The sequence below is a fragment of the Diceros bicornis genome, chromosome 6, assembly GCF_020826845.1.
Source record: "Diceros bicornis minor isolate mBicDic1 chromosome 6, mDicBic1.mat.cur, whole genome shotgun sequence".
In the NCBI taxonomy this organism is placed as follows: Eukaryota; Metazoa; Chordata; class Mammalia; order Perissodactyla; family Rhinocerotidae; genus Diceros; species Diceros bicornis.
This window is the reverse complement of record NC_080745.1, coordinates 94239619-94257882: the sequence shown is the minus strand read 5'-3', so window position 1 is coordinate 94257882 and position 18264 is coordinate 94239619. Positions and strand designations below refer to the sequence as shown.

The following is an 18264-nucleotide window of genomic DNA, read 5'->3' as shown; positions in this document are numbered from 1 at the left end:
CCTCTGCCTTGAGGGGGGCAGGGCCCATACTGTGCGTGTGTGTGGGTGGGGGCATCAGCCTCAGGTCAGCGCCACACCTTGTCCGCTGCCCACTGGAGATGTGAGCGCTGTTCCCTGTGCTTCCCCACGTGCCAGGCTGCCCCTCAACCTTCCACTGGTGTGGTTTGGGCTCGTCCAGTCAGGATGTGGGCAGAGGTCCTCCCAGCCCAACCCCCTCCCTCTGAGCATCTGGCTGTGGGTCACACCAACGTCCCTCTGACCCTCTGGCTGTCTCTGACCTGCGGGTTCCCAGGCCCCCTCCCTGAGAGGAAGAGCCCCCCCCCGCCCCCAGACCCTGCCCTGCCCCTTCCCCCAGAGGCTGAGCAGAGCTGTCCTCTCCAGTGGTCTTGACTTCCAGCTTTGCAGTCAGCACGAAGCCAGGCTAGGGGGCAGCAGAATGTTCCCAAGGGTCCACGCATAAACCACCGTGGGGGGCTCTCCATGCACCCAGACGTGTTTAATTGACCCAATTCACATCAGACTGGGGCGACAGCGCCCCATCAGGGCTGTGGGTGGCATGCAGATTCCTGGCTACGGTTGTCCTCAACGCACAAAACTGCTGCTCTAACAAACTACTGGATGTACGTTCAGTAATAAAAGGGAAGCATCTTAGCTAAAGGATCCTAAAATTCTCCTGGAGAGGGGCTTCTACACGAGCAGAGGTTTGGTCCTTGGAAAAGTGTACGAGTTTGCAAAGTCCTGCTGGAGGCCGCCGCCCTGCGCTAAGTGCCTGATGGGTCCCTGAAGTCACAGCAGCTCCGGGGAGGGGCTCAGCTCACGGGCCTCCTCCCTGCGCCGAGGCGGATGGGGGACAGGCTGCACCTGTGCCACGGGAGCAGGAGGGCGAGCTGGGGGCTTCGCGGGTCAGTGATGTGTAACGGGGAGGAGGGAGTGAAGAGCCCCTAGCCTTCCAGCCTGTCATGAGGCCCCCAGTGGGTGCCCTGTCTTCATGAGGCATCTAGCACCTGGGCTCGGGGCCACCTGAGCCGTCCCCACCACCACGTCCAGCCTCCTTGCCCTGGCAGTGAAACCTCCCCACATTCAGCTCTCTCCCTGTGGGGGCTCCTCGTTAACAGGACCTGGGACCCCAAAAGGAGAGTTTCAGGGGAGAGGAAGGTAAGGCCAAGCACCGTTCAAAATCAGTTCAACGAAGGGAAGCTAACTGAGGTGAGCAGGCCCCACTGCCGACCACCCCGTGGGACGGCACCAACTTGCTGGCACCCAGCCGGGTCCTCTAGGACAGTGAGGTGATGTTGGAGCGGCCACCAGGGGGCGCCATGATCTTCTGAGCCGTGCGTCTGGCAATGTGGTCGTCGGCCTGAGATCCTGCAGAAAGGCGGGACGTGGGCGCGGGAAGGACAGTGGAAAGTGGCCAGTGGGAAGGGGATGCAGACACTGCTGGCCACTCCCATAAGGCCAGGACTGCAGAGCCCCCCCCCCCTCCCCGCTCCCCCGCAGGTCCCTTATGCTCCCCAGGTGGCTGTGGTGGGTAGACCAGGCGATCGGGCAGCTGTTCCCACCACTGAGGCCTCGGATGCATGGGAAAGTGAGGCCAGCGTGTGTTCAGCCGGGGGCTGGAGGTCAGCGCTGACCCTCCAGGAAGCCCGTTCCGAGGAGCACAGGCTAGGCCAGACCTGCCTTGTCGTTCTGTGGGTCTCGGGCTCACCCTGCACATGAGCCCCCGTGATGGGAGAAGGCTGCCCCTGGCTTTCAAGATGATGCTGGGTTTCAAAGTGGCCCTACGTCCCCAGGAGGTGACCTCCATCACCTCCCCGAGGGAGAGGATGAGACAGGACATCAGGGGGTGAGCTGGCCCCACCCGAGGGCTGGAAATAGAGAGGGAGGGTCTGCTCTGGTCTTCAGGGAGACCCTGGGGCTCAGTGCTTCTGGAATAATCTCAGTCCCACATTGTGCTGGAAGCACTAGCCAAGCCCTGACCAGAGGCCCGACTCTGGTGGCCTGCACACTGGGGCCACCTGAATCCTCTGAGGCATCCCCGCATGTCCCTAAGTGCCCACAGGCCCCTCCTCACACATGGTTCTGGGCTGGCGGGGCTGGATTCCCACATGGTACTGGGTCCCCCAGGGGCTGGGCATCTCCTGCTCAGCCCTGGCTCAAAGTGACAGCCCCCTCCTCAGAGTAGTTGATTCAAGAGGGGGTCATCACAGCCACCCGGGGCAGACGCTGGGGCAGATGCTGGGGCAGTAAGGGTCTTCCCTGGCTGGGCCCCACACCCCTGGGCCCCATGCAGGGCAGGGGCCCTACCCTGGTGGCTGCCGGCTGTCTATGGCCAGATGTGGGCGGGGCCTGCAGCTTTCCCAAGCTCACCCACCCAGGCACAGGCTGGGCCCTGGTACCTGAGGCCCTGCGGCTCCAGGGGCTTCCTGCCCCTCAGGATGCTCCAGCGGAGGCCCCAACCCACCCCAGGCTCCACTCACCAGACAGGCTGAACCCCGACTGGTGCAGGTTGCGCACGGGGGGGACTGAGATCTTCCCTGGGCAGGACACGCGGGCCTGGGCACCGCCCCCTGGCTTCGTGGGCACCATCACCTCGTGGACTGGCCCGTCATAGAGGCCTCGGGGCACGCCGTGGATCTCTGCCAGCTGCGGGGCGAGGGGGTGGGCGTGAGAGGGGCTGAGCCGGCCCTGAAGCTGGAGGGCAGGAGGTCCTGCTGAGAGCCCACCTGCTCTGCCTGCTGGGCTCAGGAACTCCAGGGCTCCCCGCCAATGAGGACGCTCATCCCTCGTGCTTGGACCTACACTTGCCTCCCCTCCCACCTACACATGGGTGCACATACAGGCGTGCACACAACACCTCCTTCCCTGAGGCTGGGTGGCGATGCCCTGAGCTGGAGCAGCATTGCTCACACGAGGGCTGCTCTGCAGAGGAGGCCTCTTTTTGGAATCAAAAACTGGCTCCAACAGTTTCTGCCTCCTCAGTAGCCATCGGCCTGGGGCCCCAGCACAGCCCCCACTCCATCCCCGAGGAAGCCCTGAGATGGAGGGCCTGGGTCCTGTCCTCCCTGGAAAGGGCCCCAAAGTCAGAGGCATTTCCCAGTAGCCACCACGATGGACCAACGGTCTGTGGATTGAAGCAAAGCCTTCAGACGTGCTTGTGTTTCCAGCTGCCACCTCCCTCGGGACTTGTGGTTTGGACTATGGCTGGTGGGCGAGCCCAGACTGGGGGGAATGGGAGGGGTCACAGTGGGGCGGAGGCACAGGTCCAGGGCAAGCGAGTGGGGGTGTCGAGTCCCGAGGCCTGCGTCTGAGTTCTGCCCCGCCCTGCCCCCACTGCTTAGGCCCAGTGGAGGCCCTGGGAGAGTGAGGGACCCTCTCTGCTTTCCTGACTGCCAGGGCTGGACGGGCAGCACTGACCAGGAGGAGAAACCTCTCGGATGCACAGAAGGCTTTGCACTCTGCCCCGCCCGGCTCGGGCCTTACCCTGCTGCGCGCCTTTATCCTCTTGTAGACGAAGTCGGGGAACGTCTTCCGTGGGATGAAGCGGCCGGCCCCCGGGGTGACGAACAAGTTCCCGTTCTCCAGCACGACCCTGCCCTGACTGACGACCACCACGGGCACTCCGCGGCACTCCACGCCCTCGAAAATGTTGTACTCCACGTTCTGGGGGGACAGGGTGAGCATCCAGCACCGCGGCACTGTGCCCTCCCAGCCCTCAAAACACCCTGCGGGCCGCCCAGCGTCCTCGGAGGCCTGCGAGCCTGTTCCGGGACCTCGGACCAGACGCGGTCAACTCAGCGGGGCCGGAATTCAGAGCGAACCTGCCCCAGCCAACCTCGCCCAGTCCTGAATCATGGGTTTTGAAAAGGATAGAGGGGACGTGCGCGAGCCTGCAGTGGGGTTAACTCTCTGTGAGGGGGCCCTGCCGCGGGCTCCTCATCTCTAGGACGGCCGTCACTGGGATGAGTGAAGCTGCTGCTTCTGCCTGTGAGCGCCATCCCTGGGATGCTCCTGGGAAGGCCGCGAGGGGCTCCCGGGCCCCCTGCCCCTGCCCCTGGCCCTGACTCAGGGACCAGGCTTCTCTTACCAGGTTGTGGCTCTTGGCAGAGATGATTTTCGTGGCCCTGGGGTTCCATACGACCAGGTCAGCATCGGAGCCCACAGCCACTCGCCCCTTCCTTGGGTAAAAATTGAAGATCTTGGCTGCATTTGTACTGGTCACAGCAACGAACTCATTCTCGTCCATTTTCCCTGACACCTGAGAAGCAAGCAGGCAGAGCTGAGGGGGAGGGAGTGCCTTTCCTGGACATGTGGGGGGCTGGTCTCGGGGCTTCCAAGGACGGTGGCCCCTGACCCCCGGCAGCGATTAGTGTCAGCACCGCACTCCTGGGGCAGAGGGTGCTGCCGCGTGCGAATCGGCGGGTCCATCGCAGTCACGCTGCTGGTCTGACCCTTCCTGTGCACGAAGCCTGGTCTCTGTGCTCACGTTGTGGGTAAACAAATGGTGAGGCTCCCGCAACAACGTCCCCTGGAGTGGCCAGCAGGCCGAGGTCACAGTGGGGCGTGGAGCCTGCAGGCTGCCCTGGGGCTGCCCCTGGAGGACGTGACAAGTCTCTTTGGGGGGACCAGGAGGCCTGGGGAGGCAGGGCCTTGGTCCAGGGAAGAGCTCAGGGCCGGGGTTGGGGGTGCGTCGGGGGCAGAGGACACCGGGCAGTGCTTTCCAAGTGAGATGGAAGTCTGAGGAAATCTCTGGCATTGTGGGGAGCTCACTACCATGCAGAGTGTAATCCCCTCGGGGATGGGGACCTCACTCCCCCTCAGCCGTGTGCGCAGATGCGTTCTCCACGCAACATCAGAGTCAGGGCTGCACAGCAGCTGTGGGATCTCCTCCGGGTGACAAGGATGGAAAGTGTGAGGAGCCCTGGATGGCAGGGCTGTGGGGGACAAGGCCCCAGGGCCACACCCTCCGACCTCTATTCCACGCGGGGGCTTCCCTTTCTGACGAACCGTCAGCATCCGCTGGCAGCCCCGCTCCTGGTGGGTGCACCGTGTACCCTCCTTCTGTACTCACCACGCACTTCTCCCAGACCACGGACATGCGCTCCTCCACGCCGTTGGTGCCCTCGGGGATGAGAGTGAAGCTGTCTTTGCCCACGGCCTTCTGGGCAGTGGTGAAGGTGCAGTGGGCACTGCCAGTCACCTGGAGGTCCCCGCTGAGAACAAGCCGGAGTCAGAGGAGCCCAGAGGGGCCTGGCCTTCCTGAGCCAGCAAACGCCTGGTGGGCTTCGCCCCCTACCCCGGCCAACACGGCCCATAGGGGTGAGAGGTCGTCTAGGGCAGTGCTGGGCAGACCCTATGCCTCGGTGTGGGGGACACAAGGGCCCAGGGTTTGTGCAGGAGAGGCCTGGAGTGGCCAGCAGGCCGAGGTCACAGTGGGGCGTGGAGCCTGCAGGCTGCCCTGGGGCTGCACAGAGCAGCTCCTTACCTGGACAGCAGGGAGGTGAGGTGGTCTGCAGTGGTGGGATCGGGGTTGATGGGGGGCGAGGTGACGAAGGCCGCCGCCTTTGCCCAGTTCTTGCTCCAGTAGTGCGAGCCGTCGGTGCCCAGGCTGGCGGTGATGGGCTCCCCGAACACGACCACGCCTGCAGCAAGGCCCGTGAGAGGCGCCCCCGCCAGCCTGCATGCCCCCGGGACCCGAGCAGGGCGGAGGCCTCGGCACTGCGCTGCTGACACCCCTCGTCTGTCCCCCGATTTCCCGACCCTGGACAGCTTGTCCCCCACTTTCAGGGCACCTGATCCCCGGCAGGCACAGCCGGCCTGGGGCTCCTCAGGGGCATCGTCTCCAGACCCACTCCCTCAGAACTCCCTGCTGAGGGTCAGGCCTGCAGACACCCCAGCTGGACCACACGCTGGAGTGAGATACCGTCAACTCACTGCCCGCCCCGCCCGGCCTCGCCCTGTGCGCCGACCCTGGGATCTTCTTTACCCGCCGCCTCCCTCAGCCGCGTGGGCGTCCTGTGGGCAGAGGGCACCCAGCGATAGTCATGTGGGCTCCCGGTGGGGTCAGTTGGGCAAGGGTCCGGTGCACATGGAATCAGGATCTCACGCACGCACATGCACACGCACACACACAGTTCTCACTCATTCCTGTGGAAACAGGGCCAACAGGCCCCACGGTCTGCTTCAAGGCCCCTGGTGAACAGCTGCTGCTCCGTCAGGATGGGAGACTCTGTCACCCCCACCCCACTGCCCTGCACAGGGAGTGGGCACCTGCGTCTCCCACAGGCCGCATCCCTCGTGTCCCCGGAATGAAGTCCCCACCACGAAGAGGCCAGGCGGGGCGGCAGGCTTTTTCTCTGTTGGGCCTGCCTGTTCTGAGCCTCAGTGCAGCCAGCCGAGCCCCCGGGCAGCTGAGAACGTGACCCCTGACCCCCACAGAGACCCTCCCCAGCGTGTGGGGTCCAGGGCGCCACACTCACCTCTGCGCTTGGCTTGGGCAACCACATCGGCTGCGCCTTTGCTCATCACCTTGGTGACGTACAGGGGGCAGTTAGCCTGCTTGGCGATAGTGACGGCACGGTACACGGCCTCGGCCTCCACCTGAGGACAGGGTGCTTAGGCCACAAGAGGGCCCTGGGGCCTCATGACCAGTGTGGGCACGGGATGCCCATGGATCATCCATGGATCCTGGGCCTGGGGGAGGCACCCCTGGGTGGGTGAGGACCCTGGTCTGGGGCTTGGTGCCCAGGATCTGGGCTAATCCATGCAGTCGCCAGGGCCTGACCACACTGCCTTCTCTGCCCTGGGTAAAGGCCTTGGGATGACCAATGGTCATGGGGGGACATAGCCTGCCACGGGGAGGGCCCGTTGATTCAGGCATCCCAGATGAGGACAGCGTAGTCACAGCGCTGCTGGGGCCGTGAAGCAGGGCCCAGCCCCAGGGGAAGGCAGTAGTCTGGGATACGCGCTCAGCAGGCACAATCCTACCTCCTCAGGGTGGCTGAGCACGTGGCCCTCGGGGCCAGTGATGCCGAGCTCCAGCAAGCGCTTCTGCTCCTAATAAACCGACAGGACACCACGTTCCAGCCCAGGGGCAGCGAGAGCCCTAGGGAGCCTCGGCCTGGGCATGAGGTCCACGGCCCAGGAGACCCCACTCCCCAAGATGAGTCCCGGCCGCCGGCCTCTCACATGAGGTCTGGCTCCCCAAGGAGAGCCCCGACCCCCGACCTCTCCCGTGAGGCCCCGCTCCCCGAGGAGAGTCCCGACCCCCGACCTCTCCCGTGAGGCCCCACTCCCCGAGGAGAGTCCCGACCCCCGACCTCTCCTGTGAGGCCCCGCTCCCCGAGGATAGTCCCGACCCCCGACCTCTCCCATGAGGCCCGGTTCCCCGAGGAGAGTCCTGACCCCCGACCTCTCCCGTGAGGCCCCGTTCCCCGAGGAGAGTCCCGACCCCCAACCTCTCCGCTGAGGCACGGCTCCCCGAGGAGAGTCCCGACCCCCGACCTCTCCCGTGAGCCCAGAGGAAAACAGAGGAGCAAGGAGGAGAAACTCCACTGCGGGGCCCACTGCCCCGTGCGCCCCACCCCACCACCCTGGGTGAGAGGACTGCGTGGGGCAGGTGGGCAGGTCCTCCCCAGGGCTGCTGGGATGTGACCCAAGGAAGGCCACTAATCCCACACGTGCCGTCACTGGTCGGAGGAACACAAGGGTCCAGCTCCCAGAGGGGCAGCAGTCCCTGGGAGGAAGCACTGGGAAACCCCCATTTCAGGTCCCCATGAAGCAACATTTTGGTTTTGGGGAATTTTTAATAAGAAGTGTGATGATCACAAAAAAATCTGTGTTATGGCCAAAAGCCCCCCAGGCTCCCCTAACTCCCTGCTTGCTTGACCTTTGACTCAGGGCAAACTATTTACCGGAATACGTTCAATATTCCCTCCCTCAGGTTTGTGGGATTAAATGCTCACATCTGAGCGTCTTGGGGTCCCCCTTGCGCCCCCGCCCCGGCCGCACCTCCTCCACGATGTCCCCGTTCTCTGCGTGCACTTGGGCCACGGCTCCCAGGTCCCGGATGATGCTGAAGATCTCGTACATCTGGGAAGAGAGGCGCACGGGGCCGTGTGGGGCTGCGTCTCTCCCAACGGCAGCCTAAGGGACTCCTGCTTGTTCCCCCTCTCGGCACCTGCTCTTACCTGGCCATCGGTGCACTGGCACCTGTCCTTGTACGCCATGAAGACCAGGAAGGAGTTCACGCCTGCAGGAGAGGCGAGGGGTCAGACGTTCGGCCATCACCAGTCAGACACTAGGAGCCTTCCCTGCTCCCTGATCTCCAGAGGGGCCAGGGCAAGGGCAGCCGTCTCCCATGGGTGCCTCGCCAGCTGGCACAGCGGCCCTCGGGCATCAGCCCCCACAAACACTCCCTGACAAGCTGGGAATGGGGGATGGGGTCGGCCCCAGGCCCCTCCTTGCCTGCACCTCACTCTCCGAGGTTAGGAACCAATTGTTCCCCAGTGGCAAACGCAGGTGAGAACCCCTCACAACCCATCACAAATTCTCCGCACATCCCCCTCACTAATCCCTCACATCCCCCTGCCCCTCACACGTCCCCTCACTAGCCCCACCACCACCAGTGGACAGGAGGGGGCAGTGCGCTTCGGGCTCACTGCCTGAGTCCTCCCTGGTCTCTACAGGAAGGTGGCCTGGGCCATGGTGTGCTGGGTGGCCCTCACTTTGGCCATCTAGCCCGTCACCTGCTTGCGGGGGCCTCAGAGTCACGCCCTCCAGGCCCTGGCTCACAGCACGTGCTCAGGGGACCTGCTGTGAGGGGAGGCAGATTTCAGGGTCCTCAGCCAGGCTGGGCTCTCAGGAAAAGCGGAAGGAACAGGGTGGGCTGCCCATGTGTCAGGGCCCAAGAGGAGGAGGGTCGAGCTCTCCTGTTTCGTGGGCAGCCAGCACCTTCCCACATCCCCCAGGACTCAGGACCAGATTGGGAGCCCACCTGGGCCTGAGGCTGCATCCCAACCCTCCCACCACCCAAACCCTCGGGCCGGAGGCCCCTCCCTCCTCCGTGGCATCTCACTGGGTGGGAAGTGCCAATGTGAGGCGCTAAGGCACACCTCGGAGAAACTGAGTCACGCATGCCCCAGGAGCCACCGCAGGTGAAGACCTGTCCTGGGGCCTCTGAGGGAGGCTGCTGGTCAGCACGCAGGCCCGGCGCTGGATGCTGCCCAGTGGACCAAGGCCAAGGACCCGTTCCTCGCTCTGCTGGGAGCAGACCCCCGCCGAGCGCTGCCTGGCGGGTGAGTGGTGGCTGCAAGTGCCTGCTTTCTACCTCTGCTCTGAGCCCAAGGCTGCAGGCCTCCCAAGTCCAATTACAGAACAACCAGGAGGGCAGAGCTGCTGCCTGGAGTGAGGTGCAGAGGCCAAGAGCCCACCCTGCCAGCCCCCCAGCAGGGGAGGGGGTCCTGAGTACCAGAGGCCACCGGTGTGAGGACCACCACTCTTTGGGAAATAGCCTCCACAAAGCCTCCCTTCCTCCTTCAGGTCTGCAGAGAGGTGGGCATCTCCTGGGGGTGCAGGAACCCTGTGCTCCACGGCCCTGCCAGGGCCTGCAGCCAGCAAGTCGGGCATCCTGGCCCGTCGGCCCCACGCACGCTCTGACCCCGACCTCCCACTCCAGGCCGTAAACCAGGGACCACACTCGAAGCTGGATTACCAGAGAGCAGTTACCACGTGCATCTAACTCTGTCAAATCCACTAGGGAACTTGAGGGTGGCTTTAGCTTCTTTTGATGACTTTTGATGACAAAAAATTAAGCCTTGTTTATAGCCTGGCCTGTTTCAGCTCAGGCAGCAATAGAGGACAGTGGGTTTTAAAGCATTCTCCTTCTAGAAGGACCTTATGATGCTAGGAAAACGCACAGCACTTCTCCTTCACCCAGGGCCGGGAAACAAGGGGCCGAGACGGCAGCCGCGACCCCCACATCCTTCTGTGAGGGGGACAGTCACGGGACATGTCCCTCAGACGTGGGAGGCAGACGGCCTCTCAGGCTAGACCCTTTGCAAGCAGAGCAGACCTTCTTCATAAAGACTCCTGTCCAAAGTCCCCCCGTTCCCGGCCACCTGCTCCGGGGTCAGATGGATGCATGGTCGGCATGGCGAGGGGCTGGAGTGGGCGCCCTGCCCTCCCGAGGCCGGGGAAGCCCGGGGTCCCACGCCCGCCCACGCCTGCAGCCGCCCCTCAGCCGGCTGCAGGAGCCGCTGCTCACCCTTGTCCTTGACCAGGGCCTCCAGCTCCTCCCCGATGCTCTCGTGCCAGCGGGGGACGTCCACGTGCAGGGAGTAGTCGCAGCAGGCCCCGCTGTCCGCTCGCTCCCGCCACTGCTCATAGGCTGCCAGCAGGCTCATGCCCGCGTCGGGGCACACATGGTCCACTGTGGGGGGCAGCGCGGTCAGCGGAGCCCCTAACCCCGGTCACTGGGAACCACCTCGGCCTCCAAGGGAGACTGGCTTCATGTTCCCAAGAGATGAGGAAGCGCGTTTGAGAAAAGCAGAGGAGAGGCCACGGGCACCTTACATGGGGGCTGTGAACCTGCCCACTGGTTCTGTGCAAAGAGGCATCGTCTGCCCCACATCCCCCAGCCTCTGTCTGAGCAGAGAGGGAAAGTCCGAGTTCAAGCCGTCCCACTCTCCGATGGACATATCACACCCCCAGGAGCACGAGTGGCAGTTTAGGGCCTTAACCTCCAACACAGGTCTCTGCCTGAGTGAGGCGTACCTGGAGGGTGGGTGGAGGCAGGAGGGGGGAGGGCACCGCTGTCCGTGGTGCTGGCCCCAGCAAGCCTGCCCGGCGGCACAGAGCTGGTTTCCTGTGCCTCACTGACTGCACACCTTGGACAGTGCCACCCCATCCCCAGGGGAAACGGCGAGTGCACGTGGCCACTGCACTGTCACACAGCCCCCCCGCCCTTCACCTCATGTCCAAGGTCTGAGCACTGCTCACAGCCTCTCCTGGGTGCAAGGAAAGAGCTCGGAGTGGGGGTGGCCAACAGGAAGGGGCAGCCATCCCAGGGTTACTGACAAATGCTGTGCCTTCCTCCAGCACCTCTCACTCAGGGCCCTGCACTTCCCCCAGCTCAGATCGTGAACCCAGGACCCCGTGGGAGTGCATGTCCACCCTGCCCTGTGGGCTGTGCACAGCTCCAGCTCAGGGTTGGCAGGCTGAGGAAGACAGACAGCTTGACAGAGGCCACCCCATGCCTGCAGCATCTCTCTGTTCTCACGGTGACACCTCACAGCTTGTCTGATGCCTCAGCACGGGCACGAGCAGGTGATATCAACCAGGAAGATGTCCTGGCCAGCCTGTGCCACCAGTGACAAGTATGAGCAATGGCCTGGAATGACCAGTCTCCTTAGTCAAACTAAAAGACGGATCATCGTTGCTTTTTTTTCACTGTGTGGTTGAGTAAACCAAACCAAGCCATGGTTTTGGCAATGGCTAAACGTCAATTGTGAAGTGGCCCAGAGTCCTCAGTGTGGCCCTTCCTGCTGGCAGCAGTGGCAGCACTCACAGTGCCAGGCACAACAGAGCAACGTACATGCACCCACCCAGTCCTCACGACCTTCTGAGGAGGGTCTTCCTGTGCATCCTCCTACAGACTAGGAAAGTGGGGCTTCCCGAAGTTAGCCGAGTTACCCGAAGTCACGTAGTGATAACGTGGGGGAGCCAGGCTCAGCTGGGTTTGTGAGACCAGGTCTCTACCACAGCGGAGACGTCTGCACTCAGCACTGCTGAGCTGGGGGCATGCAAGGCTGAGCCCAGAGGTCCCATCCCGGGCTCCTGAGCTGACCACAAGCAAGTGCACAGTGGGCAAGAGAATTCACCTCACAAGCTGTTGAACGGGCTTCTCTGCTGAGCTCGGGGGGTTTTGTGGGGAGAGCACAGGAGCTGAAGCATGTTGGGACGGCACAGAGCCAGCATGAAAGAAATGGTAATTCTGGTGGCTATTGATAGGATAGTAGTAAGTATTTTTGTCATCCTTTTTCTAAAAACACAGCCTCTGTCTTTAACTCTTGTTGACAGGGGCAGGAACTTTCTGCGAACCAAGCTTCGTAGATATGAGGTTCAGGCGCAAACGTGTCTGACACTTCAGGCAACACAGCCCCTCTGCTTGCCCAGGGCATCTGGGTTTTCCAAACCCCATCCTTGGCCAGCTGCTGGCTGCCCAGGAAAATAACAAAGTACTAGGCACACGTCCATTTGTTCTAGATGGAATCTGAGAAAATTCCCCCTGGCCAAGGCACAGCGACTCGGAATGAGAAACAAGGGTAACAGAGGACACTCTGGGGTTTCTTAGACTGAGCTATAATCGAGGGAAAAAGGACTGAGGAAAACTGCAACACACAACGTGGCCAGAGGCCCAAGGCATGGGAAAGGCCCTCCCCACCGGCAGACACTCACGTATCATGGTGGTCCCTCCTGCTAGGGCGGCCTTGGTCCCCTGGCAGAAGTCGTCAGCTGGGGTCATGCCCAGGATGGGCACCTGCAGCCTGGTGTGTACATCGACCCCACCTGGCAGGACCAGCAGGCCATGGGCATCAATCGTTTTGACGCCCCCAGGGATGATGAGGTTTTCTCCAATTTGTCTGAAAGCCACAAAGGGAGATTTCACTGGTTATAAAGAGCCCGGATCAGAACCTGAAGGGGTTCCTTGGCAACACGGTGGAGCTGGAAGCGTGTGTTTGGGCTCCTGTCCTTGAGGAAAAGGACAGTATGGCCAGGACTTAACTGGACTGGGTCTTGGACTGCCAGAGAGCAGGACACCCCACTCAGTGGTTCCAGAGGGTCACCACGGAGGAGCCAGCCTGTGCACAGGGCACTGCCCTTGTGGGGTCCCCTGGCAGCTTTGCTGACTAGTGGCTCGAGCTGCCCGACAGATACAAGCAGAGAAGCTGATAGGTGTGGTCAGGAAGCATTTATTAAGCACCTACTGCGAGCCCTGCTTCGTCCTAAAGCTGTGATAACACAAAGACAGGCAGAGGCCATGGTCCCACTTTTCCAGACCTTACGACTAAGACATGAGATTCTGTTATCATGAAGTCTTGGGCTAGAGCCGTTTCCAGGGAACAAGGTTCTGGAAACAGACATTTACACGGATTTCACCCAAAAGTAAGCTTCTGGATAACGTGTGATCATGTGTACATGTATGATCTACGAGGAATTCGAGGCAGAAACTTACTTGATCAAACCGTCTTCTACATACAAATCAGCGTAAAAGGACTGGTCATCATTCACGATCTTCCCTCCTCTGACCAGAAGGCGGTCGCTCTGTCGGAAACAAACAAACAAAAAGTGGATACTTTTTCTCCAAACTGAGTTACCCAACAACACCTTTAGTATGAATTCTTATTCTGGAATTAAAATTGAAACATTTGGGCACAATTTGTATACATAAAAACAAACACCAAAGCCCGCACTGTGTGCCATCCCCCAAGAATGGGGCAGCGGTGGTGCAGAGGCAGCTCCCCAGGCCCCCGCATAGGTCCACACCTCTGGTCAGGCAGCCTGGCCTCGCCAAAGGCACAGGGATGAACGGGAACCAGCTCCTCACTGTGTCAAGGCAGGGTCGACGTTAGTGAAAGTGTATCAGGGCCAGTGAAGCGGATTATATTTACAGCTTCACATTTATCACCGAACTTATAAAGACCAGGCTGAGGGAAGAGGTGCACAAAGCCTTGCAGTGTCCCCCTGCCTCCTCCTCCATCCACTCTGAGGCGGCTCCCGGCTGACAGCTGGGCTTCGTTTCACCGCAGAATCGCGGCCTGTGATGGTGCCGGGAGGCGCAGGGCAGAGCAGCCCCAGCAGGCAGGTCCCTACCCCTGGGGAGGCTGCATCCCACTGGAGGGAGATGGACAATGACGAGACATCACAGACAAGGCCTTCACAGAATGTGACAATCGCAAGACCACGCAGAGGGTGACATGATGGGGGTGGTGGGGAAGGAGGTGTGGTTACTTCAGGGACGGAAAAGGGCCTGTCTGAGGGGCTGATGCAGGAGGTGATACAGCCAGGGGCAGCATTCCAGCCCGGGGGGGGGGGGGGGGGGGTGAGCAGCCCATGCAAAGCCCCTGAGGCAAGAAAGAGCTTGAGCTGATTTAGGACAGGAGAGGAAACTGTGGCTAGAACCTTCTGAGGGGCGGGGTGAGAGGCCCAGAGCTGGGGGTGGGAGGAGTGGGGGTGGTGTGAAGTGTGCTGGGCTTGGGGAGCCAGTGGGCCACCATGGGGGCCCCTAATCAGGGGTTTAAGCATGGTCTGATGGGTGTTTCAGAGATCACATCGGCTCTGTGTAGCAGGCAGACTGTGGCGTTCAACGATGGAAACGGGGCCATCGCTTGGGTGGTTTCTTTGTTGTTTTTTTTTTTTTTTTGTGAGGAAGATCAGCCCTGATCTAACATCCATGCCAATCCTCCACTTTTTGCTGAGGAAGACTGGCCCTGAGCTAATATCCGTGCCCATCTTCCTCCACTTTATATGGGATGCCGCCACAGCATGGCCTGACAAGCGGTGCGTCGGTGTGCGCCCAGGATCCGAACCCGGGCCACCAGCGGCGGAGTGCGCGCACTTAACCACTGCGCCACGGGGCCTGCCCCTCACTTGGGTGGTTTCTGAGGCTGACCAGGTGAGATGAGGAGCCCTGGAGAGGGATTATGGGGCCCGATGAGAAACGAACTCCAGTGAGGCTGGGAGTCGGGTGGGCAGGAGCTGCTGATGGAGGGGCCATGGGGGTGAAGGGCCAGGACGACATGGGGGTGACCACAGGTTCTGGTGCTGCCTAGAGGACCCCGATTGGGTGAACAAAGTGTTGGGGAGCAAGGCCAGCTCTTTGTGGGCCACCCCCCACAGCACGGAGCTGTGGCACCAGGTGGGGTTGAGCCAATGCTCGGCAGCCACCAAGCCACTCCTAAGAATCCCACCAAATGGTCCGGCAAGAGAGGAGTTAGGCAGACCGTGGGTGTCACGTGATGGAACTCTGCACGGCTGTCAGGGGTGATGGTCTGATTTCGGTGGAGAATAATGGAGAGAAACACGAGAAAGGAGCAGAAAGGCAGAGTTCTGATGACGTCAACAGGAACACAGCTTTACAGCACCTTCCTCCATCATCTTGTTCGAGCCTCCACACTCCCTACGACGTGCCCAGGCAGGAATGACAGCTGCATTTCACAGGGACGTCAGGTGCCTGCCGGGGGCTCCTGGGTGCCCACCCAGAGGCCAGGCCAGGACTCCAGCCCGGGTTTCTGGCTCCTTACACACCATCAGCCTGATGCTGAGAGAATCAAACTGTGCAGTGCAATTAGCAGGAACTCTAAGAGGCCACCAGGATGATAAATAATTCATCACTCCTCAGCTTTATTACATTATTCTCTGTTCTTCCGGACATCTAACTGTGTGGAATGAATTCTCAGGATTCTATCGATTAAAGGTAAAACCACCACCCCATGGGCTACAGAAGGACTGGCAAACTATGCCACAGACTATCCTTACCCAGCCTGGGGCTAAGAGGGGTTTCACATTTTGTGTTGGGTGAAAAACATCAAAAGAAGAACATTTCACAACTCATAAAAATTACACGAAATTCACATTTCAATGTCCACAGCTAAAGTTTTACTGGAACACAGCCACACCCGTTCATTTCCATATTGTCTATGACTGCTCTCCTGGCTGGGCTGAGTAGCGACAGAAACAGTACGGCCCACAAAGCTGAAAATACCTGGCCCATTAGGGAAGTTTGCTGGCTCCCGGTCTACAATACAGCCTGTTCCCAGCGGCCTGGGCCTCGCCCCACTGAGTCTTGCAGAGGCTCACTGCCCAGTCCCCCTGGGCCCTAGACCCAGCCCTGACCAGTCACATCATAATTACCCACTTTGCCCAGCTTCTGCGGCCAGTGTTGAGACCCCACCTGCCTTCCCTGCAGCGTCCCTGCTTCAACACTCCCCACACCCTCCCAGTGGACCAACTCACTCTCAAACAGGCCCAAGGAGAACCCAGCCGGGAAGAGGAAGGCTTCTGGCAGGAAGACACTGGTGGTCTGCATCCCCAGCTCACCCCCACCACCCACCCACACACACACAGAGTTAGGAGGAGACCGGTGGTCTGGGTCCCCGGCTCTCACTACTCCTCCCCCCTGCCCCCAGTCAGGAGAAGACTGGTGATCTGGGTCCCCTGCTCTCACACCACCCCCCTGCAGGTTGGAGGAGACTGGTGGTCTGCATCCCAGTTCACCCCACCCCCACACCCACACACAAAGAGTTAGGAGGAGACTGGTGGTCTGGGTCCCCTGCTCTCACCTCCCAGTTTTCAGGCACCCAGACTCAGACCCTGGGCACCTTCCTGGATTTGGAAACAAGAGGAAAACGTAACAGGGCCGGGGTCCGATGCTCACCAGGATGAGGGTGGAAGCTCTCCTAAACCAGCTGCCTTTCGTCTGACCCACCTGGGGTGGGATCATTCCCACCCTCAGCCTCACCCTCACCTGCGTGCCAGCCACTAGCCGGCTTCCTACATCAGACAGGACCCTGGGCCAGTCTTGACACATGATCCTCAAGAAGCGGCTCTTTATCCTCGAGTATCTCAGGAAGTGACCCGGAAAAGCCACGGACCCCGCGGCCCTCCAGCTGAGGCCAAGCCCAGAGTTGGGTCTGAGACCCGCGGGCTCCCCCGCCACCGTCCAGCTGGCGCCCGGGCGCCTCCCTCCCGCCCGCCCGCCCTCCGCCGGGCTCCCGGCCGCCTGGAGGGGGCGGCTTTGTTTCCTGGCAGCGCGGGGTGGACATCGGACCTCCCGCACCGGCGCGTGTGGGTGCCGGAGGGTCTCCTCTAGACCGCGGGGATCCCTGGGTCAGCGGCGACTAGTGAGCGCTCGCCTACCCCGGGGTCTCCGAACTCCAGCTCCATGGAGGGGTTCGGGCCGCCGGGGGCTCCGGTCCCAGCGGCCGGGGCAGAGTCGCTTTGTCTCGGACAAAGAACTCCGGACGCGGCGGCGGCGCGGTCCGGGGATCGGGCGGCCGCGCGGCGAACAGCATCTCCGGCCCCAAGGCCGGGCCGGCGGTGTCAACAAAGGGCCGCGTCCACGCGCCGAGCCCGAGGCAGAGCTCCGAGACCCCGGCCACCGCGGGGAAGGAGGCACTTCTGCGCTCTGGGGAGCAGGCCTCCCCCGGCCCCGAGCCCTCCCTGGGCGCAGAGGAGGTCCCGGGGAGGCCGGCAGGGCCCGGGCCTGTGCGCCCGGCTCCGTAGGGTGGTCCGGCGCGGCGCTAGCGAGGACCCCGGCGGCGCAGGAAGAAACCGGGCGAGAAGGACCAGCGCCGGGACAGGGGCACGCGCGGGGACTGGATCCGGAGGGCAGGGACCAAGAGGGTCCACGCCGGGGCCCGGAGGCCAGGCCCCGCCCCGGGCGGGGGGCGCGGGGCGGAGCGGGGGCCTGGAGCTGGGCTCACCGTCATCCGGGGGATGCTCTTCTTGCCCTGGAAAGACATCCTGCTCCTCCGGCCGCGCCGCCCCCTCGGTCGGCCCACGCGGCCTGGAGGTCTTGGGCGAGGAAGCGCGGAGCCCGGGCGGGTACGTGGGGGCGCCGGGCGTCCAAGTGCGAGCGCGCCGGGCCGCGCGGCTCCGGTTCCCGGCCCTGCCCCCGGCCCGGCCCCGCCCCGGCCCGGCCCCGCCCCCGGCCAGGCCCCGCCCCCGGCCCGCAGCTGCTCCTTTGCATTCGAGCCCTGTCCTGGCCGCGCTGGATACTAACCCCCAACTCCCCGGCCCCAGACACCCGCGGCGGCCACAGGCCGAGATCCTTGCGTCCCGGGTCCCGCGCGGACCGACGGACGCGTGCTGGGTGGGGAGGGGGCGAGGGTTGCGATAGGTCCTGGCCAGTGTGTGTGCGGAGTTTGCACCTCGGGAAAGAGGGTGGGAGAGGTCCGACGATGTCCTGCCAGGCCCCGCCTTCGCCCCTGCCCAGCAGGGCCCGCTCCCTGTGACCCGAGAACCCAAGGCCGCCGGGATTGAATCCAATCTCAAGTCCAGTCCCAGGCGCTCCGGGAGCCGGACTCTGTCTGAGAAGGTGTCTTTGGCCAAAGCCGGGCTCCTTCGCGGATGGCCCGCGCCGGGATCGGAGTGCCGGGCCGTGCACGGGCCCTGGGACCAAGCGGTGGAGACACCTCCCCGCAAGGCTTCTCCATGGTCGGCTGCGCGAAGCTTGCGGGCAGGAGTGAGGGGACAAGTTGGACAGAC

General features: G+C 62.4%; 1 protein-coding gene across 2 annotated transcripts; it reads right to left on the bottom strand.

Moving 5' to 3' along the window:
• Positions 1-362: 362 nt before the first annotated feature.
• DPYSL4 (dihydropyrimidinase like 4) lies at positions 363-17573 on the bottom strand. Of its 2 annotated transcripts, XM_058544311.1 has the most exons (14): positions 17481-17573; positions 13232-13320; positions 12454-12638; positions 10262-10426; positions 8187-8248; positions 8008-8088; positions 6985-7053; positions 6477-6597; positions 5483-5639; positions 5069-5210; positions 4085-4255; positions 3481-3660; positions 2478-2643; positions 363-1365 (listed from the first exon to the last, which is right to left on the bottom strand). In XM_058544311.1, the coding sequence occupies exons 1-14, from the start codon at positions 17517-17519 to the stop codon at positions 1274-1276; spliced, it is 1719 nt and encodes a 572-aa protein (XP_058400294.1). In that variant the 5' UTR covers positions 17520-17573; the 3' UTR covers positions 363-1273. The 2 variants fall into 2 exon arrangements, with proteins under 2 accessions (XP_058400294.1, XP_058400295.1); XM_058544312.1 differs by lacking the exon at positions 10262-10426.
• Positions 17574-18264: the final 691 nt, after the last annotated feature.

Bases quoted from the DNA above. Each gene is read 5' to 3' on its own strand.
- DPYSL4 (XM_058544311.1), bottom strand. From the start codon at position 17,519: ATGTCTTTCCAGGGCAAGAAGAGCATCCCCCGGATGACG. The intron at 13,321-17,480 runs GTGAGCCCAGCT...TGTTTCCGACAG, and splicing joins AGAGCATCCCCCGGATGACG to AGCGACCGCCTTCTGGTCAG. The intron at 1,366-2,477 runs GTGAGTGGAGCC...GCCTTTCTGCAG, and splicing joins GTCGGGGTTCAGCCTGTCTG to GATCTCAGGCCGACGACCAC.